General features: G+C 39.2%; 1 protein-coding gene across 1 annotated transcript; it reads right to left on the bottom strand.

The window, feature by feature from the left end:
• Window positions 1-870: 870 nt before the first annotated feature.
• Window positions 871-21807, bottom strand: LOC104086752 (uncharacterized). Its single transcript, XM_009591083.4, has 14 exons — window positions 21358-21807; window positions 20281-20357; window positions 19654-19812; window positions 19105-19318; window positions 11905-11991; window positions 11675-11814; window positions 10676-10756; window positions 9148-9212; window positions 7866-8041; window positions 4057-4187; window positions 3880-3967; window positions 2819-3032; window positions 2535-2641; window positions 871-1974 (listed from the first exon to the last, which is right to left on the bottom strand). The coding sequence occupies exons 1-14, from the start codon at window positions 21523-21525 to the stop codon at window positions 1465-1467; spliced, it is 2217 nt and encodes a 738-aa protein (XP_009589378.1). The 5' UTR covers window positions 21526-21807; the 3' UTR covers window positions 871-1464.
• Between the last annotated feature and the right edge of the window lie 719 nt (window positions 21808-22526).

Below are 22526 nucleotides of genomic sequence, written 5' to 3'. Positions count from 1 at the left end.
GGGGGGGGGGGACTTGACCCCCTAGCTTAGGTAGTTAGGTATGCCACTTTTGTCAAACGAGGGCTGAAGCCTACTCTTTCAATAGTAGAAATCCAGCCTCATATAATGAGTTGTAATGCACTTAATGCTTTAGGTTCGAATTGAAATATTTAGTTGAAACATTTTTATTAATTATACTTTACAAATTTGTACCTGTTCATGACAAACGAGTTCTATCACACTCACTAGCTTACAATTCTGGCCTGTCTCTGCTTTTCAGGAAATATCAATAGCAAACAAAGCTTGGTTACTTATTTTAAAAACTAAAAAGTTGGAAAGGTGAATTGATTGCAGAACAATTTATAACATACTCAAGAAAGCTATTCAAAAGCACTTAAGTTTTTCCGCAAAACTTAATTCTCAAAGATAAACATTTTTCTTTGATTAAAAACATACACTTCTAGTTTCGCAAAAGCTTGCTCAAACATGTTATATATATATATATATATATATATATATATATATATATATATATATATATATATATATATATATATATATCTAAGAAGCATATGACAGGACATGTCACACAACTGAACAGGCATTATACAATTAGCCTAGAATTTCACTTGGGGATAACAAGTAACCCTCAGACTTGAAACGAACTAGACACATTGAGCTACATAACTAGATATTGTAATCTAAGGAAAGTCTGATTTCTGTTAAATCAATGTAATTGGTCTTTAAAGAATCAGTCGAACTCCACAGACCAATAATTAGTTCAGGCCAATATGTCTTGCATTTTGGATGTAGCCCAAATTCTATATGAACTTCCTCCAATAAAATTCAAGTGTCTACAAGTTATAGAACAATGTAAAAAAAGAAAAAAAATTATAGAACAATGTACTCATCATATCATTCTCATGGGGATATGTTCTATTCAAAAAGAATTTACAGCACATCTAGCAGATACTAGCAGATCTAAAACAATACAGGTATTTTCATGATTAAGGAAATATCCTTGGATTTAATATCTAACCTTTCCTGTCAATAACCAATGTGACAGATCAAAATTCTATATAACCATCAAATTATGTCATCAACATCCCGCCCCCAAAACACAGAAACCCTCAAAATTTAGCAGTACATGAATTATACAAGAATCAACTTATACAAACTGAATACACTGACCTACAGGATTTCTCTTCATCAATGTGGATTGAATTTGTATCTCAGCTTTCCTATGACCTACACTCCTACAGTTCTGCCATTGGCCGTTGGGTGATCCTGGAATCACTCCCTGACCAGTTTTTTGGCTCCTATCTTATAGCATGGCCCTTTCAACTACATCAAAAGTCAGCTGTAAAGAATGAATAAGCAGCTGATAGTTTCTCAGAGTCCTGTACATCTTTGTTGGCTCATTTCTTCCTGATTTCTAAAGATATCAACAAGTATATTCCATCAAATGGGAAACAATTTACAGTATCACCTCCTGGGTATTCTCTCATCACCATCATCATCACTGTAATTTTCACTCTCTGAAGCAGGTCGTTTTAATTTATTGAATATATCATCAAGAGATTCGGATGAGGAGGCACGAGAGACATTGGTATCCTGAGCTTGACGTAAAGGAATAAATTCACCAACTTGGCGTAGTGGAATTAACCTTTTTGCTTCAATGTTTGTTTTAAAGTTCTGGAAACCTGCTTTCATAGATGCCCATCTTCCAGCCAAACCTGATGGAGCTGCTACTGTGCTGCCAGAGCGAGGGTTGGCAGAATCAAGTAAAGAGACCTTAGTAGAGCCTACATCCTCCATTGGCTTCACATGAGATGTTTGCTTGCCCTGTTCCCTCAAGGCAGCATATTTGCTGCTAATTGCTTCCTTGCTCCCTGAATACCTACGGGCATCATCTCTCAAAGGTTTTGAAGAACTTCCTCTAAAGTTGTCCTTGCTTGATTCCAAGGATGCCTTCAATTCAAAATCACTTGTATCCTGAAAATTTAAGTGAATGTAACTAGGCTGAAACATGACAAATTACTGAGATACGACCAGATAACTTGACAGGACATGGGCACAGAGATCGATGATTAGAGTAAACTTTACATGCATAAAATAAAATTTACATGCAATTCTCCTCATGAGAGGTGCATGCACCGGTTTGTCTCAACACTAAAAACAGAACAAACTAGCATACTTTAAGGATGTACTTATGAACTCAAGCAAAGACATAAGAGATACCATCTGGTTGACGCGAAAAGGGAAAGGATGTGGTACAAAGATAATATTGTTGCCTTTTTTTCCTGCTTAAATATATGGAAAAAGCAATTAAAGGGTTTCCCTAAAGTTCTTCCAAATTAAGTCAGTGCTGAAGTTAATAAAACTTTTGAAGGGAAGTTGAAAACAGCCACTATTTCTTTCTGAAACCTTCTTTGCCATTCAACTTATGCATGCAAGGAAATGTCATCTTGCTTCCTTTCCCTTATTGAAAATTTCTGAATACATGTTTCTGAGCTACTCGATATCCAAATGCAGTTTAAAGATAAATCACATACTATGGCATTGCCTTCAGACTCCAGATCCACTGTCACACCGTTGAAATTCCTTGCCAGTGGCAAAACATGTTCACCAAGTTTGCGTCCTTGTTCAAGCCAGCTTCGTTCTGCAAAGATAGAAGATAGGTGCATCATAATTGACAACATACTCAGTTCAAACTGATCCAGATGATTAAAAACATTAAAGCGACTTAATGGTCCAGTTCCAGCTGCCCTGTGGACCACAAGCTTTGCATTCCAACTGAAAAACCAAAGAACAAAAGAAGTTCCAGTAACCAGCTTACCTTTCTGCAAGATCAGTAACCCAGATGGATCAAAACCATCCATATCATCTGTCTCCGTCTGGAATCTAAATATCTTCCAGTTTCCGAAGAAACTGATTATCCGGTCAAAGAAATTGCTTGCAACTAGCAGTGTATATACAACCATAATAAGTGGATAAATCTTGTTGAATCCTTGACCAAAGAAAGGAACAGCCTTGTCAATAGTTCCCATTCGCTGCACTCATAAATAAAGCATAAGACAAAAGGGGAATGAATTATTTAAGGAGATTATATGTCACCAGGAAGGGGAGCCTTGAAGCAACGGTAAAGTTGTCTCCGTGTGACCTATAGGTTACCGGTTCGAGCCGTGGAAGCAACCACTAATGCTTGCATTAGGGTAGACTATCTACATCACATCCCTTGGGGTGCGATCCTTCCCCGGCTCCTGTGTGAGTGCGGGATGCTTGGTGCACCAGGCTACCCTTTTTTTGTTACATGTCACCAGAATGTCAAAGAATAAACCCATTTGTTTAATGAGAAATCAAACCCAAAACAGATAGTACTTGATTAAATAATACCATATGGGAGAGCACTCCCCACCGTCCTGGTCTCATGGCAAGAACAAGACCTTTTACCTTGCCAGAATGCAGTAACTAAGTTTAAGTTAGAATTACAAAAGCACCATTCCCAGTTTGAAGATAGAGATTTCCCTTTGGCATGTAAGAAGTGGTATTATACTATTTCATACTCCAACTCAAACCTTGGGGGGTGGGTGGGGGGTGGGGGGGGGGGGGGGGGAAGAAGAGATGATTTGTTTGATACAATATTCACATTGTTACAACCAGCATAATAAGGCATCACCTAAACAGGAAACCAAGCATATTTTTAGTATCAATAAGCATCATTTGGATATTATTCTAGACCAAATAAAGGATCACAAAAGTGAAGAATGCATGCCTACTGATATTGTTAAAAGACATACAGAATACATAAAAGACATACAGAATTCGGCAGCTTTCTTCAGCAAACTAGTGTTCATCATTTTTCATGGGTAATAAACCTGAGGTTGACCATAAGCTCACCTGCTCAAAAATGGTTTTCTTGTTTTCGCCGAGACTAATAAGGTTAAGGAAATTGTACGAAATTGGAGGTGCATAGCGAGCAATCATCCTGGCAGATACATCGAGGAAACTCAAAATTAATACGGAAAACCAAATTGCTTTTACTGCAATAAGATTACTAGGAAAAAATTAACTTACGAGCAAATCATTAACAAGCTCACTGAACTTGTCTGTCTCGGTGTCAATGAGTAGAACATATACATTCCAGCTTTAAACAGTGAATAGTAAGTGCAGACACACATATACATGAGTGGCAGAAACGCAAACACCTGCAAAATGAGGAAGTATTGGCTTGAAAGCTGAAGACTGAATCAACATTCAACATGCATAAAAGACATGCAAGCATAGAACATTGACAAAAGTCACTTAACAATCTGAAGAATTAAGACTCCATCCGTTTTAGCTATCTTAATGCAGGAAATAGAGCTTATCTCAAAACTAATAGTTCCGGATATAATCAAAAGAGAGGACCATCAATATGTGAGAAATAATTAAGGAAACAAAATCAAAAACGGTTTTAACGGGAAAAAGGGGGTGCGATTTTGCTGACAGTAATGCAAGCCGTCTGTAGAGCTTTTCAATCCAAACCATGTTTTAACTCTTTATTGCGAGGTCGAATACCATGTCATCCTTTGTGATAATACTTTGAATGTATTAGTTTTAGTTTGACTGTTCTGTGGCCTAGGAACACACATAGTACGGGTCACAAACTGTCTAGGGCAGAGCTTAAAGAAAATATCATTGAAACTGAACCAATCCTCTGGGGTTCCAAGTAACTGATCAACACCAAATACTCCAAAATCTAAGTGTTGAATACTAACTTAGAGAGTTAAGAGGTGGCAAGGGTCATCTGAGGAGATCAAAAATAAAAGAGGTAAACCTGGAAATGCAGTTGAATTGAACCCAATTTCACTTTACTGAACAAAGCACAATCATGACAAAATAAAAGGTGATATCAGCGTTGTCAAAAGGCGAAAAGTGTTAAAAAGCGCTACAGATCTACCAAGGCTCTAAGCACAAAGCTCAAATAAGGTGTGGGTTTTAGTTAATTAAAGATGCAACGAAGAAAAATACAAAAATATGTATATGTAATGCAAGAAAAAAGTGACACCCTCATTCATAATAATTTCCTTAACAATTACTATATCTTTTGCCAATCATATTAATCGTTTAGTACCGCTATATTCAAAATAGAACACATGGGCAATTAGGTGCATGTCCCAATGCCTTGCCTACATTAAAGCAGCCTAATTGAGGTGAAGCGCCTACCCTGAGCTTTGCTGAGCTTTAGGGGTTAAGCGCGCCTCAAATGAGCCTTTGACAACACTAGGTGATATACAAGTCTCATGAGACAAATTTAGTATTAAGCACATGAATAACGGAAGAAACAAGAATCTATACTCAGTTTCGTGACACCTCCTTGATTGGTATAACCATGAAGCAAGCTGCTAATGACAAAAAGGCATTAACAGGATACTGAAGGAAAAGTTTTATTAAAGAAGGTACCAGGATGGTACAGTTACAAGAAAGCAACAACTGATAGAAACATATCAACTACATATCAACTATCTCCTCTGGGAAATCTATGTACTGCTCCAAATTTTCCATAACACTCCTTTTGCACCAAGAAAACAAGTTCAAAAGACAGCTATTTTTAATCCTGAATACATGCTGTCTAATTCCTTCAAAGCATATTCTGTTCCTCTCCAGCCATATTGTGTCCATAAGACACGTAGGGGGATTGTCCTCCACACTCACTGATGAATTTTTGCCACTTTGATATCGCCATGTCTCCAACAGATTCTTCACATTTGGGGCATAACCCACTTTATACCATACATATTAAAGGAATAGCTCCCAACACTGTCTTGCCACCTTGCAGTGAATGAGGAGATGATTGACTGTTTCTAAATCTTCTTCACACATGTAGCATCTATTAATTAAAATAAATCCTCTCTTCTGTAGATTATCCTGGGTTAAACAAGCTTCCTTTGCTGCCACCCACCCAAAACATGCCTTTAACAGAAGCTTTTGACTTCCAGATCGCTTTCCATGGCCAATCTAATTCGTACCTCCCTTGTTGTTTCTGTAATAAAGCATAACATCTACTAACTGTGAATTTTCCATCAGTACTTGCTGCCCAAATCATTGAGTCCCTCCTATTGCCTTCCAAACTGACACCGTCCAGCAATTGCATTAACTGAGCTAATTCATCTAGTTCCCAATCATTAAGGCCCCTCCTGAAGATCAGCTGCCACCCATTACTTGAGTAAAAATCTGCTACCTTTCCATTCTTATCAGTGGAGCATCTATATAAAATAGGAAACTTTGATTTCAGACATAAATTCCCCAGCCATACATCAGACCAGAACTGGATATTATTTCCATTCCCCAGCTTCAACTTTACAAACTGACTATATTCACTCTATAAACTACTAATAGTACTCCATACTCCCCCCTTTGAAGAGGATTGGACTGCACAGGGAGTCCAAAAATCCTTCCTGCCATATTTGACATTTATGAGTGGTTTCCATAAACTGTTACTTTCATCATTATATCTTTTTTTTGATAAAGTAGGTAACTTTCATCATTATATCTCCAAAGCCACTTAAATAATAAGCTTTCATTAATGCAACCTTTAGTTCCTTATTCCCATACCGCCTCCTTTTTTCCCTTTCATCATCCCCTGCCATTTAACCAAGTGGAACTTCCTTCTATCTGCATTACCTTCCCAAAAGAAGTTACTTCTTACAGTATTCAGTTTTTTCTCCACTACTGTTGGCATTCTTCTTAGTGACATCAAAAAGGTAGGCATACCATCCAACACACTGTTAACTAGTGTAAGTCTTCCCCCAGATGACAAGTATTGTTTTTTCCATGGAACCAGTTTACTACTGCACCTATCTAGAACTCCCTGCCACATCTTCTGATCATTCTTTTTAGCTCCTAGGCCTAGAATAACTAGTCAGAAGCTGCTCCACCCTATAACCCATTATGTCGGTCAGGTCACTAATGCAATGCTCTGCATTAATACTGGACGCATCACTCTTAGCCAAGTTCATCCTCAACCCTGACACAGCTTCAAAAGCTAATAAAACTCCTCTGAGATGTAAAAGTTGCTCTCTCTCTCTCTCAGATTCACACAAAATCAATGTATCATCTGCATAAAGTACGTGTGAGACTGATAATTCTTCTCTCTCACTTCTTCTACACGTCAACCCTCTAAACCATCCCAAAGTTTCTGCTAAACAGGATACATCATAACTCAGTTTCTACATTAGCAACAACTTGATTTCTTTATTCAAAAAGAAGTCACCCTACCTCCAACCAATTATGGATCTACTTCTATATCTTTTCACTTATGAGTTACAACATTTCTCTTCTTTTTTTCTTTTCGGAAACTAGTAAATCCATTTCCAGCCCATTACTACTCATATGAGCACATTTCTTTACAGCTTCAAAAAGGATAGGCCCATCTTTACTTTTCCTTAAATGGATTGGTGATAAATGGTCTTGGCAGGTTGAAAAAGAGATGAGGGTTAAGAATTGCCACAACTAAGAAAAACTAACTGTCTGAACTCTCATGCATGAAGTAGTTCTAAGGTCTTCAAGTAACAAGATAACAAGCCAGGGTGAGCAAACAAGTCTCTTATGCACCCACTTGTGCATCCTTATGTCCAGGTATTGTACAACTAATTCAAAATGCTACAAAGATATCGTAGGTGCACTTTTTCTTATATAATAAAGACCACCCAGTACATCTTTGTAGTGATTAAATTGCTCCCTTTTAACAATGAGCAGAATCTCATCAAAATGATGATAAAAAAGTATAGCTAATGCAAAAGCAATCATGACTCATAATTATCCAATAAAAAATGCTAGAAACACTAGAAACATTCCAGACGAGGGAAAAACTTCCATATAAGAACATAATCATCTGAAAGTACCTGAACAAGAACCTCTTGATCTCCCACAGATTTTATAAGAATGGAAAATAGAGACAAATCAACTCCTCTTGGCAATAGAGTTGCCTCTGCCAATAGAATAGCAGCTGACATACAACCAAAAATCACAGCTGAGACTTTCTCTAATTGCTTCCGCAGGACACATCGCCAGATTAATTCTGGAAAAGAATATCAACCCTTATTACAGAAGTGGAGAAACCAAATACAAGCAGATATTATATGACAAAACTAATACTTCAAATAAATAAAATACTTGAGTACATATTAATTAGTCAGCTATGACTCAAAGACTAAACAACCAACCAAGACGCCGTCAAACAAATTATTAGATGGATAACCAACACCTTGGGATTGAGGTGTAGGAGTAGTAGTAGTACATGTGTCCACATCCTTCTATTCATGTGGGATAGAGGTATCAAAAGCTAAGGATGTCAATATTGGTATTGTCCTTGACACCAATAATCAAATAAACAAGCATGAACCATCCCTCCTGTTTGCATAATTAGTGCTCTATTGTCTGGAATATAATTGCACATTCAGTAAACCTCGAAGCACATTGGTATCAGTTACTAGTGCTTTTGCAGCATACATGTTACCAATTTACTCTGCTTGGAATAATGCATTCCACCAACTCTATAAGACCAGTTCTTGGTAAGAGCTCAAGGTACATATCTTGATAAACAATGCAACATTCTTGCCCCCAAGGCTTAGGTTTAGTGGCAAAAGCACAGAACGTAACGTGTGGCTTAAGCATACATCACAGGTCAGAAAATCGCCGTAAACAATAGCCTAGTATTTAAGTGGAAAAGGGTAGAGGGGGACCCATTATCTAACAGTTTTGACTGTGCATCACTAGTCCTGAAGCAAACAAAAAAAAACAATGCAACACTGGAAATCTGCACTTTTTGTGTTGTTGGATTCATTTAGCTAGAACCAAACTAAGGAGTCCTAAGGTAAACCTCTTGATTATGGGGGAACAGGCTGGAAGTTCTGAACTCATTTTAGTCTATTTCTAAAGTTTCTTTTCAAGATCTATAATCTAACCAAGACTCAGACGTCTTCTCCTTTCCACCTCCACTGGTTCTTTTGGTATAAAGGAGAACCCCAACCAGAAAAGAAAATTCAATTATAGCATATGATGCCATCACCAAAACTTCAATTATATTTTATGCAGCTGTGATGCAAACTACTTCTAATGATTTTGCTCCTTCTTTGAATCCATCTATGGCAGATGCATAAACTAGAAAACACCCTTGAAAAATACCTGCTGTGTCTAAGAAAGAGCCCAAAGTTCCAGCCCTTTCAGATCTCAAGGTTGAAACAAATTTCCTGCATAAATTTTTACGCTATAGTGAACATCTAGAAGCAAAGGGACAAAAATGTCAAGGACTCAAAGCAAAGGTAAAAGAAAAGAGAGGAAGAAAGCCAGAAAATATAAAACGTAAAAAGTACAAAGTAAAATCTAAAGGTTTCATCTTATGCCCCATAACTTATAAATTAGAAATAGCATAAAACTAGTGCTCAATTTAAAAATCAACACCTAACAACCTGAAGGAAATTTATAAAAGCTTAGAAGAATGTCAAAAGAATTTCATTTCATGATAATAGATTTCCCCTTACCAAACAAGCTTTTTCTAAAACCTATCCTAAAAGCCAATATAGTCCGTCAAAATTGAAACAAGTATTTTCAGAAACGAAAAGTGAGCAAAAAAAAAAAGAAGACCCCTGAAGCTTTAAGCAAGAAGTGATCTTCAAAATTAACAAAGCACACAAAATTACCTAATTTACAAGAACTTATAACATCATAATTCAATTTAATATCTAATTGCTTTATAGCAATTGCATCAATAGTTAGATGTAGTTGCATCATTTTTTATTCCAAAGAATCTTCCAATAAATCAAGAATTTGAAGAACAAAAAGGGGACAGAGAGAGAAGAGAAGCACAACGAAGCAGAAGTAGCAAATGAATAGGATATGCACACCAACAACAACTACAACGCTGCCTTAGTTGAAAGCTAGCAGAAGAGGGCGACTTACTCACCAGAAGAAGAAAATTCATTGTGAAATGAAAGAAAGAAAAACGAGAGAAGCAGATAAACAGAAGTAGAAAAAGAAGAGCAGTCGTAAACCAGAGAAGAAGAACAAGAGTTGCAGAAAAGAAACAGTTCCTAGTCCTCAGATAGCTATCCACCCAACTTTTTTTCTCATCTTTTTTTTTCTTTTCCATCTCATTTTTAAAAAGTGATCACTCCCTGCTGGTTTGCACCTCATTATCCGAAGTGTGTATTTCTTCGAGTCGCATCGTCTTACCATTAAAATAATGACCCAGCACTTCCCATCTCTCCATATCACTTTTCATAACATTATAGAAAAATTTGTATACTATAGTTTCTAAATGCATCTCCTTTGTAATATTTTTTATGCCCGGGCCAGTTTGCCCACACCTCGACTAATTTCACGGGATAACCTGCTAACTCCCACCAGCAATAAGTACCAGATAACTCTGTTCACCAAGGCGATGGGAAGAAATCACCTAGTGTTTTTGCCACCGCTGGGATTTGAACCTGGGACCTCATGGTTCTCAACCCACTTCATTGACCACTAGGCCACACTCTTGGGTGCTCTCCTTTGTATTTATACATACAATAAAGATCTTTAGGTTGGGGACTCCTGCTTGAATCATTTTCCTGGTTTCTTTTGGGGATCAGAGGAAAAGCAGGTGCTTATAACAAAACTGGTGGACAAATATAGAACAGCTACCAGAACACAAAAGTAGAATAATAACACATACCAACCAGTTGCATTGCGCTGCTCATAATTCTTAATTGTATCTTCCAGTTCAAGAGCCTCTGTTACGCATGTCAAATACTCGCTGCATGTTAGAAGGTAAAGTTATCAGTTGGCCCCTGGTAAAATCATTAAATTTCTACAGCCAGAAGATAAAGAAACCTTCACCGGTATGCTGCTGAAACATACTGATAAACAAAATGCGGAGATAAAAAAGTTCTAATTAGTTGTTAGAATAAGAATTTTTATCATCAATGTTTTTCAAACACAGATAACAAAGCAAAATAGGAGTTAGTGAACATAGATAACCAGGACAAAGTGGTTAGTCAGGAGCGTCAAATGATTAATTCTAGCTGCATTCAGAAGCTAAAAGAACAGAATCCATCTTTAGGTCATGATGTATAAGATGTTATTAAAGGGAAAGATCTACAAACAAATAGTACCAAAGTTGAATGCCTGGACAAAGGGACAGCTTTCCACAAACATCTAAACTAACGGGTAGGCTTTGTGAACTCCAAAAATGTACAAGAAGGAGAAGACCAGTCAAAGTCTAGTAACAGATTTTATTACGGAGGTAACAGACGCTTGTTAAGATCAAAACCTTCAGATATTGATAGGAGCTAGTAGATATCATCGAAAGGGTCCCGTGCTTTTTGACATTCTAAGACTGTTGAAAGTGTAGTAACAGATTTTATTACGGAGGTAACAGACGCCTGTTAAAATCAAAAACTTAATATATCGTAGGAGCTAGTAGATATCATCGAAAGGGTCCCGTGCTTACTTTCTATATGACCTGCTAGATTGGCATACTATGACTCATCAAGGAATAAGGAGACCTGGATCTGATACTTATTCTTGAACTACAGGATAATAAAATTGACTTAGATGAGGATTTTTTCCGGATGAATAACAAGTATAGAAGAATAGGTTCACATGGGCAAGCAGTGCAAGAAGGCACAGAAAAGTATGCAACCAGCAACTTGACATGCAGCATTGACTTCACCTTTTATATCTATAGTACTCCTCTCGAGCTATACGAAGATTACGCCTAAGTTTTGCCATTGATTTCTCATCTGTATCATAATCCATGTCATCTTCTCCCAATCGACCCCCTTGCGGTTTGAAAGATGGATCCTCCCTGAACTGTAAATGAAAAAAATATCATGCATGTATTCAGAAAGCAAAAAGGAGGAGAGAGAGTATAAGTCAGTAGGTAACAAAAAGGAGCCATACCATTTGAACTAACATCTTATCAATAACGTCCATATAAGGCCTCAAAGGATCACGCTTGGACATCTGCTTCGATGTTGCCTGAGCAACCTGATTAAGTTCACCATGCCCAACAGTAGTTTATAAGTGCACGAGAAGAAAACCAGTAAAAGTGATGTAACTTATTTCCTAACTTATTTCCTGAGAAACACAGATGGCCTAACAGTGGCAAATAGTGGGGTTTTATGAGAACTTATATAAAGAAGAAGTTAGTTGGAGGCCGACTTTGGGGGGAATAGAGTTCAACCATATAGGGGAGGGAGACAACGAGTGGCTAGAAAGGGTTTTCGAGGAGAAGGAGGTGCACGAGGCTGTGTCGTCTTGTGCTGGTGATAAGGCCCCCGGGCCTGATGGTTTCTCCTTGGCTTTCTTTCAGCTCTTTTGGGACACCATCAAGGGAGAGTTGATGGAAGCCATTGAATACTTCCATGCGAATGGTGTTTTCGAGAGAAGTATCAATGCTTCCTTTATTACTATTGTGCCTAAGAAAGAAGGTGCATCTTGTATCAGAGACTACAGGCCTATTAGTCTCGTGGGGAGCATTTACAAGATTATTTCTAAAGTGCTTTCCAACAGACTTAAGAAGGTTCTTGACATGACTGTTTCGTCCTCCCAGAATGCGTTTGTGGAAGGTAGGCAGATCCTGGATGCTGCCTTGGTGGCAAATGAACTTGTAGACTCCAGAAGGAAAAATAGAGAACCCGGCTTACTATGCAAGTTAGATCTTGAGAAGGCTTTCGACCATGTCAATTGGGAGTTCCTGGACTTCATTATGATACGGATGGGTTTTGGGGAAAGATGGAGGGGATGGATAAAGTTCTGCATTTCCTCAGTCAGATTCTCTGTCCTGGTTAATGGTAGCCCGTGTGGTTTCTTTGGCAGCTCCAGGGGTCTCAGGCAAGGTGACCCCCTATCCCCCATGTTATTCATTCTAGTGATGGATGCTCTGAGCAAAATGATGGATCGTGCGGCGGGCGGAGGCTTCTTGAGAGGATTCTCAGCTCCGATTGGGGTGCTCAGTGCCCGAAGAGTCTCACATTTGCTTTTTGCGGATGACACACTGGTTTTCTGTGATGCCGATAAGGATCAGTTGACCTACCTGAAGCAGGTCCTGCAGTGGTTTCAGTTAGTATCAGGACTCAAAATCAACATCGGCAAGTGTGAGATTTTTCCGGTAGGTGAGGTTACTAATTTTGATGCCTTGTCTGGTGTTCTCAGATGCAAGGTGGGCTCCCTTCCCACTACTTACCTGGGCCTCCCTTTGGGCGCTTCATATAAGGATACTACGGTTTGGAATCCAGTGATCGAGCGGGTTGAAAAAAGATTAGCAGGGTGGCAGAAATGGTATTTGTCAAAAGGAGGTAAGGAAGTGCTTATCAAAAGCACTTTATCGAGTATACCAACCTATTACTTATCCCTGTTGCAAGCACCGGTGAGCATCACAGAAAAACTGGAGAGACTTCAAAGGAACTTTCTATGGGATGCGGCGGATGGAACTAGAAAGTTTCATCTAGTGAATTGGCAAACAGTCACTTCCCCAAAGAAGTGGGGTGGACTTGGAGTGAAAGACCTTAGGGTATTTAACAGAGCTTTAATGGGAAAGTGGTTGTGGAGATTCGGGGTAGAAGAGCATGCTCTATGGAGGGAGGTCATAGTAGAAAAGTATGATTCAACGGGAGGGGGTTGGAGGACCAAGGCGATCACAACACCTTTCGGGTGTGGCATGTGGAGGAGTATCATGAAAGAATTGGGAAGCATTCAGTGGCAACATCACTTACAGGGTGGGAGATGGAAGGAGAATCAGCTTTTGGAATCATAGGTGGTGTGGAGAGGATTCTTTGAGGGTCTCCTTCCCCCACGTCTTCAGAGTTTCAAACCAGAAAGTGTGAGAAGGCACGGGAGAAAATATGTTATTGATATTGGATGATAAATACAATACAAGAGGTCCCTATTTATAACTATACACTACAAAGAGATATTACTCTTCTTCCAATGTGGGACAAGACTACACTATACATATCTATAAACTAACACTCTCCCTCAAGCCGGTGCATACACATCATATGTACCGAGCTTGTTACACATGTAACTAATACGAGAACCAGTAAGAGACTTAGTGAAAATATCTGCTAGTTGATCATTCGACTTTACAAACTTTGTAACAATATCTCCTGAAAGTATTTTTTCTCTGACAAAGTGACAGTCGATCTCAATGTGTTTAGTCCTCTCATGGAACACCGGATTTGACGCAATATGAAGAGCAGCTTGGTTATCACACACTAGTTCCATCTTGCTGATTTCTCCGAACTTTAACTCCTTGAGCAACTGCTTGACCCAAACTAACTCACACGTCGCCATAGCCATGGCCCGATATTCGGCTTCGGCGCTAGATCGAGCAACTACATTCTGTTTCTTGCTCTTCCACGAGACCAAATTACCTCCTACTAGAACACAATATCCAGACGTAGAACGTCTATCAAAAGGTGATCCTGCCCAATCAGCATCTGTGTACCCAACAATCTGCTCGTGGCCTCGATCCTCGAATAGTAATCCTTTGCCTGGAGCTGACTTTATATACCGAAGAATGCGAACAACTGCATCCCAGTGACTATCACAGGGAGAATCCATAAACTGACTTACAACACTCACCGGAAAAGAAATGTCAGGTCTAGTCACTGTGAGGTAATTCAATTTGCCAACCAACCTCCTATATCTCGTAGGGTCTCTAAGAGGCTCCCCTGTCCAGGCAGAAGCTTAGCATTCGGATCCATAGGAGAGTCAATAGGTCTGCAACCCATCATTCCAGTCTCCTCAAGAATGTCTAAGGCATACTTCCGCTGTGAAATAACAATACCTGAGCTAGACTGAGCGACCTCAATACCTAGAAAATACTTCAATCTGCCCAGATCCTTAGTTTGGAAGTGCTGAAAGAGATGTTGCTTCAGATTAGTAATATCATCCTGATCATTACCAGTAATAACAATATCATCAACATAAACCACTAGATAAATACACAGATTAGGAGCAGAATGCCGATAAAACACAGAGTGATCAACCTCACTACGAGTCATGCCGAACTCCTGAATAATTGTGCTGAACTTACCAAACCAAGCTCGAGGGACTGTTTCAAAACATATAATGACTTGCGCAATCTGCACACAACCATTAAACTGAGCAACAAAACCAGGTGGTTGCTCCATATAAACTTCTTCCTCAAGATCACCGTGGAGAAAAGCATTCTTAATGTCTAACTGATAAAGAGGCCAATGACGTACAACAGCCATGGACAAAAAGAGACGAACAGATGCTACTTTAGCCACGGGAGAGAAAGTATCACTATAATCAAGCCCAAAAATCTGAGTATATCCTTTTGCAACAAGACGAGCCTTAAGCCGATCAACCTGGCCATCCGGGCCGACTTTGACTGCATAAACCCAACGACAACCAACAGTAGACTTACCTGCAGGAAGAGGAACAAGCTCTCAAGTGTCACTCGCATGTAAAGCAGACATCTCGTCAATCATAGCATGTCGCCATCCTGGATGAGATAGTGCCTCACCTGTAGACTTAGGGATAGAAACAGTGGACAAAGAAGATATAAAAGCATAATGTGGTGACGACAGACGATGATAACTTAAACCGACATAGTGGGGATTAGGATTAAGTGTGGATCGTACACCTTTGCGGAGTGCAATTGGTTGACTAAGAGGAGACAAGTCCGCAGTAGGTGCAGAATCTGATGCGGGGCGTGAATCACCTGGGCCTGATGCTGGATGTGGACGACGATGATAAGTCAAGAGTGGTGGAGCTGCAGAAGGTTGAACTGGATTATGTGGAGGAACTGGAGCTATAGGTGGTGGAGCTACAACCGGAGCTGTAGGTGGTGGAACTGGAGCTATAGGTGGTAGAGCTACAACTGGAGCTATAGGTGGTGGAGCTACAACTGGAGCTGTAGGTGGTGGAGCTGGAGTGACTGAATCTCCAAAAGATGAAACTGGTAGTACCTCAGAAATATCTAAGTGATGACCCGAACCTGTGAAGTATGATTGGGTTTCAAAGAAGGTAACATCAGCGGACATAAGGTACCGCTGGAGGTCAGGAGAGTAGCATCGATACCCCTCATGTGTTCTCGAGAAACCCAGAAATACGCACTTAAGAGCACGAAGAGCTAACTTATCTGTTCCTGGAGTAAGGTTATGGACAAAACAAGTGCTTCCAAAGATACGGGGTGGAAGAGAGAACAAAGGTAAATGGGGAAACATGACAGAGAATGGAACTTGGTTCTGGATAGCTGAAGATGGCATACGATTAATAAGATAGCAAGATGTAAGAACGGCATCCCCCAAAACGCAACGGAGCATGAGATTGTATGAGTAGGGTACGAGCAGTTTCAATAAGATGTCTATTCTTTCTTTCAGCTACCCCATTTTGTTGAGATGTGTACGGACAAGATGTTTGATGAATAATCCCATGAGATTTCATAAACTGCTGAAATGGGGAAGACAAATACTCTCGGGCATTATCACTACGAAATGTGCGAATAGAAACCCCAAATTGATTTTGAATTTCAGCGTGGAAGGTCTGGAAAATAGAAAACAGCTCGGATCGATTTTTTATCAAAAATATCCAAGTGCACCTAGAATAATCATCAATGAAACTGACAAAGAAGCGGAATCCTAAGGTGGAACTGACCCGACTAGGACCCCAAACATCTGAATGGACTAAAGTAAAAGGTGACTATGCTCGATTATCAAGACGCCGAGGGAAATGGGAGCGGGTATGCTTACCGAGCTGACATGACTCACACTCTAGAGCTGACAAGTGAGATAAACCAGATACAATTTTCTGAAGTTTTGACAAACTGGGATGTCCCAACCGTTTATGCAATAAATCTGGTGAATCAGTAACAGGACAAGTTGTAGAAGGAAGACAAGATGTGAGTCCATGTGATTTAGCAAGGATAAGGTAATAAAGTCCGTTTGATTCACGCCCGGTACCAATGATCCGCCCCGTACTGCGTTCCTGTATAAAAACATGGTCATCAAGAAATAAAACAGCGCATTTAAGTGATTTGGCTAAGCGACTAACAGCTATGAGATTAAAAGGACTATTGGGAACATAAAGGACTGAATCTAAAGGTAAGGAAGGAAGTGGGCTTGCTTGACCTATTGCAGTTGCCATGGTTTGAGACCCATTGGCCATTGTGACTTTTGGAAGAGATTGAGAATACGAAATAGTAGTGAAAAGAGATTTGTTACCAGAAATATGATCTGATGCACCTGAATCAATGACCCAAGACTCAGAGGATGAAGATTGGGAGAAACAAGTCACGTTATTACCTGTTTGAACAACAGAAGCTATCTCAGAAGATGTCTGCTTACATGCTTTATACTGAAGGAACTCAATATACTCTGCTAAAGAAACCATCCGACTATTCAAAGCATCGGTTCCCATGTCGCTACAATTTGTAGTAGTATGGTTAACTTGAAATAGTGGAAATAAGTAACTCCTGTGAGAAAACTGAAGAAATAGCTTGAAAAACACTGTTTACAGCAGGAAAACAGAACATTGTTCTGTGTCGGAACACTGTTCACGCCGGAAACACTGTAGCTCGCCGGAAAATTCCAAAGTTGTCGGAATTTGTTGTAACCAGGATGGATAGACTCGGAATTCCTTTGCAAGCAAGCTGTCCTGAAGAAATATTTTCAAAAAATGGCCAGAAAGGTGGCCGGAACCCTCGCCGGAAAAGTTGTTGCCGGCGCGTGGAGGAGCGTGGCGGCTTTTCTGCCGGATAAAATTTCAGGGGTTGGTAGTCGGAGAGTGATCTATCTCGTGGTGGTGTTGGTTTTAGCACAACACCGACAGAAAGTGACTTCCACTTAGACAAGCCTTAGGTCACCGGAAAAATTACACGATGACTAAGTTCTTTCTTCCCGGTTAACGCTAGAATGACGCACAGCGATCTTTTCTCACTAATGCTCTGATACCATGTGAGAAGGCACGGGAGAAAATATGTTATTGATATTGGATGATAAATACAATACAAGAGGTCCCTATTTATAGCTATACACTACAAAGAGATATTACTCCTCTTTCAATGTGGGACAAGACTACATTATACATATCTATAAACTAACAGAAGGAACTGATGGTCCAACAGATTCGCAAGAAGCATGAAGGGAGGGTAGTATGGGACCTCTCATTCAGGAGGAACATGCAAGATTGAGAGATTGTGGAGCTTCAAGTTTTGTTGGCACTGCTATACGGGCAAGACATGCTCCAGCCATCCTGCGACTCTTGGAGATGGGGCTTGCGTGGCGATGGTTTGTTCACCGTAAAGTCCTTTTACCAGAGTATGTTGGTGAGAGAGGAGACCACTTTTCCATACTCCTCGATCTGGATTCCTAGGGCGCCCACGAAGGTGTGCTTTTTTGCATGGCTAGCGGCAAAGGGAGTGATCTTGACTGCTGAAAATCTCCGAAAGAGGGGAATTACACTTGTTAGTTGGTGCTACATGTGTAAAAGCTCAGGAGAAGAAGTTGATCACCTTATGTTGCATTGCCCTGTGTCCTTAGCTTTGTGGAGGGCAATCCTGAATCTCTTTGGTGTTCAATGGGTGATGCCAAGCACTGTAAAGGAAATGTTATATAGCTGGGGCGGTTTTCGTAGAAGAAGAAAGCAAAAGGCATGGAAATTCGCTTCGTTAGCTCTCATGTGGGTAGTATGGGGGGAGAGAAATAGGAGAGCTTTTGAGGAGATTGAGTCTCCTTTTTCACATCTTAAGAATAATCTTTTATCTTTGATCGCTTTTTGGTGTACTCACTTAGTCCCTACTTGTATAGAAGATTGGGCGTCTTTTGTAGAGAATCATGTTCTGATGTAAATTCTCTACGTCTTTGGTATACTTTGTGTACACGGGAGTTCTCTCCCTTTTGATTAATACAACTTGCCTTATCAAAAAAAGAGGAACAAACAAAAATCATTGACAATACAATTTGCAATTTCTTGGCCACTCTATCAACATTATTCAATAGCATAATATCTCAATTACATTTCAAATGCAAGCTGTAACCTGAGTACAGAAATGAGCCCAAAGCCCCAAACCCACCGAACAAGGTAGAAAGCATATTTTGAACACATAGCAGAATCATAAGCAAGACTTACCACAATAGCATTTGATAATTCTTGATGGGCATCATCAAGCTTCACAGCCATTTTGGTAATTTTATGAGAAAGCACCTTCTGACGAGTAGTCCAATCCGCATTTTTCCACATGCTCTTTGGAATTTCGCTCATACCAAAACCAAGAAGAAAAGCACCAGTCACAAGTCCAAAAGTATTTGAGCATGCCATAGCAAAACCCAGTGCATTACCATCCCTATGATTGACCAAAATGGACACATGATTATTTACTAAAATAATCGTACAGAAGATACAATGGTTGAGTTGCTTCTTCAACTTACTGACAAAATTCACTCTCTAATCCTTCAAAACATAAGCGACACACTATATACAATTTGGGATCTATTTGACTGACAATGGGATGTGAGCAGATGATAAAGCCAATGAAGGACAAAGTCATTCTGTCTAGTTTGGAGAGAGTAAATTAGGAACGGGATAAACAGCCTGTGTATCCTTCAATTTACAGTAGCAAAGGAACCCAGATTTATGATTTAAAAATTATTAGAAATGCTTAGAGCAAAAAGAACACACCAACGTTTCCGCATGGTAATGAGAAGAATAAGTCCAAGAAGACCGACGACTCCCAGGATGGCATAGAAGACCAAGTTGGCATGTATGCTAGTCTTCAATCGCTCTACAAGTGTAAAGTCTCCAGCATCTTCAAAACCCTGAATGAGGGGAACCACGAGCCTATTCAACAAATATAAATAATGTGTGTTAGGAAACACACGTCATAGAAATGTGAAAATGGAGATAGCTCCCAAGAGAAAACTGACAAATATAATACCAGCCAACTAATAGCAAAAGAATGTTGCCTATCTGTGACACAAATATCTACACAAAGCACTTTGTTACGAACAACAAGCAAAAGGTCTGAGTGAGGCGATCTAGCATCAATGTAATTCAATTTTATTTTAGACAAGATACCAAATTCACATTTTTTGGGCAGATTATAATAGGTTGTGTCAATTAGTCAATCATCTCACAGGGTTGGCTATACTGCAATAACTGGTAATGGAGATAATTAACTGTTCAAGCAGACTGAAACAAAGAGCATCGAAAAACAGATATGACATGAGCAGAAAAAGTTTAAGCATTTGCCATCTTCAGCAGATACACATCCAGAAGCAAACAGATACAAATGGAAGTCCATCATACCATGTAAGTAGGAATGTACTCCAATACGACCAGCTCCAAAAGAATGATATGCCTCCATTACCATGTCCACCTATTGTCTGAACAAAAAGACAATACAAATCAACACGAAATAAACATCATAAACTTTTGTATGAGCATTTACATCAAAGACAACACAATTTACTAATCTTAATTTCACTAAACTTTGTAAAACTCCTGACATTAGTTAGATACAGAGAGAAAATCCATTCACTATATTAGAAGACTGGCCAAATATGTTCTTTCAAAATTCAGCTAATGCAAGACACCAGACAACGAGAATCCCATTAGACATGCACTAATTTCATGAACAAACTTGTCCGGCACCATCAACATGCACAACATACATAAATATTAAAAAAATGTCTTTGAAAATGAACCATAACCAAAAAAGAGTATTCATTACAATACTGACCAAAGATTAGATTTAAAACTGTCATCATGCAGAGCATTTGATGAGACAGAAAATTCCTCACCCCAGTGGAACTACCTCAGGAGCGTGAAATGGCTAATAGTTCCACACACAACCTACTAGTTCCACACGCAACCCCCCCCCCCCCAAAAAAAACAAAACCCTGGGGGACCTATTTTTTATGATTGTGGTATCCGTGGTAGCTTGCATGCACCTTAACTATTTCACCGGATACCTGCTACCTCCTATCACATGTACTCGGTAACTCCACCTACTAAAGTTTAGGCAGATGGAAAGGAAATCACCTAGCGTTGTGATTAGAACATGATAACTTGGGATTCTCCTCCCACTTCATTGACCACTAAGCCACACTCTTGAGTGACACCCTTGGTGGACCTACTTCTCCAATACTCAAAATTATCTTTTAGGACAAAATTAGAGGTGCTCTAAAGTGCTTCAACAATAACTAGGCTTTAATTCCAACGAATTGGTATGACCTACATAAATCCATGGCTTTGGAGTTATTATAGTCTTTCAAGACAACTCGCATGTGACTTTAGCTTTACTCCAATATTTCAGGTCAGCAAAACATTAAAATCAATTTAAAACTAAAATGACATAATAGGAGAAGAAGAATGAAAGTGTACCGTCCAAATATCAGCAGGCACAAGGATAATAATGGAGATAGAGCAAAACCAGGTATAACCAACAGTGAAGAATACGTAACGAGGCACGTCTGGACCAGAAAAGTACTTTAATGTCAAAATCACCATGCCTAGGGTTAATGGCAACGAGATCAAATAAAATACCCACATTTTCGTGCCTTTTTTAAAATACAAATTCTATATATGAAATCGCAATTGATATGATATGACCGGAGAATTGGTCGGAGACGATCAGAAGGAAGTGATCGGTGACGGTGAGTGCGGGTTTTATGGTTATTTTCTCCTTCTGATCGTCTGCGATTTTCCAATTTGGTGAAGAAGGGAAGATGGTACTAGCTAACGTGCGCCGATTGACTTTTCTTTACGTTTGGTCTAAGTCTTCTCTAACGTGAGCGCGGTGTGACGTGCGCGTCGTCTTCTTGAACAACTTTTGGGCGAATGTTGGGTTGGGTTTTAGACTTTGTGCATCAGTAGCCACTTTTAAGGTCGTTGTTTAAAATATATCATATTTTACAATATATTTAATAATTAACCATTTTATCCAAACTTTAGGACTAAGTAGTGTCCTAAATTTATAGTTGTTAATTTATAATTCAGGACTAAATGTAGGGCTGGGTATATATCAGGTAAAACCGATAACCCGAACCGTTAATTATTTATTGGGTTATCGGTATTGGGTTATTGGGTTAACGGTTCGGTAACGGTTTAGAATTTTTTTCACTATTGGGTTATCGGTTCGGGCCTCGATTTGCCAATTTTGTTAATCGGTTAACCGATAACCCAATAAGAATTAATGAAATTACTACTTTATCTTTAAGTAAATACATATGCTAGAGCTTCACTTCATTCTTTCCTATTCTTTCTCATCCGCATTCTTCGGTCTTCAGTTGCTCCATCTTCATTCTTCATAGACCTTACTAGTTACTCCTAGTGTAAGTCTTTAGTCTTATGCATTAGGCTTTTAATTTCTATAACAAAATTCTTCTTCATATAGGGATTTTTTATTGTTAAAGATTCTTTATTTTTTTATTTTCGTTTTTTAATTTTGTTAGCTCACATTGTACAGCTTATACCTACTACCAGGTTTTTTTTTCAGGTTAGGCATTTGACAAATAATATCCAGTTTATCTTGTACTATTTGGAGGTAATAA

The sequence above is a fragment of the Nicotiana tomentosiformis genome, chromosome 5 (genome assembly GCF_000390325.3).
Source record: "Nicotiana tomentosiformis chromosome 5, ASM39032v3, whole genome shotgun sequence".
In the NCBI taxonomy this organism is placed as follows: domain Eukaryota; kingdom Viridiplantae; phylum Streptophyta; class Magnoliopsida; order Solanales; family Solanaceae; genus Nicotiana; species Nicotiana tomentosiformis.
The sequence above is the reverse complement of the archived record's forward strand: the minus strand, read 5'-3'. Positions and strand labels throughout refer to the sequence as shown.

What these genes read in the sequence shown, in the direction of transcription:
- LOC104086752 (XM_009591083.4), bottom strand. Translation starts at nt 21,525, where the DNA reads ATGTGGGTATTTTATTTGATCTCGTTGCCATTAACCCTAGGCATGGTG. An exon ending in CAGCGCAATGCAACTGGTTG is followed by an intron (nt 9,213 to 10,675) that starts GTATGTGTTATT and finishes AAATTTATGCAG; the next exon opens with GAAATTTGTTTCAACCTTGA. An exon ending in ATCAAGAGGTTCTTGTTCAG is followed by an intron (nt 4,188 to 7,865) that starts GTACTTTCAGAT and finishes CTCATTTTGCAG; the next exon opens with GTGTTTGCGTTTCTGCCACT.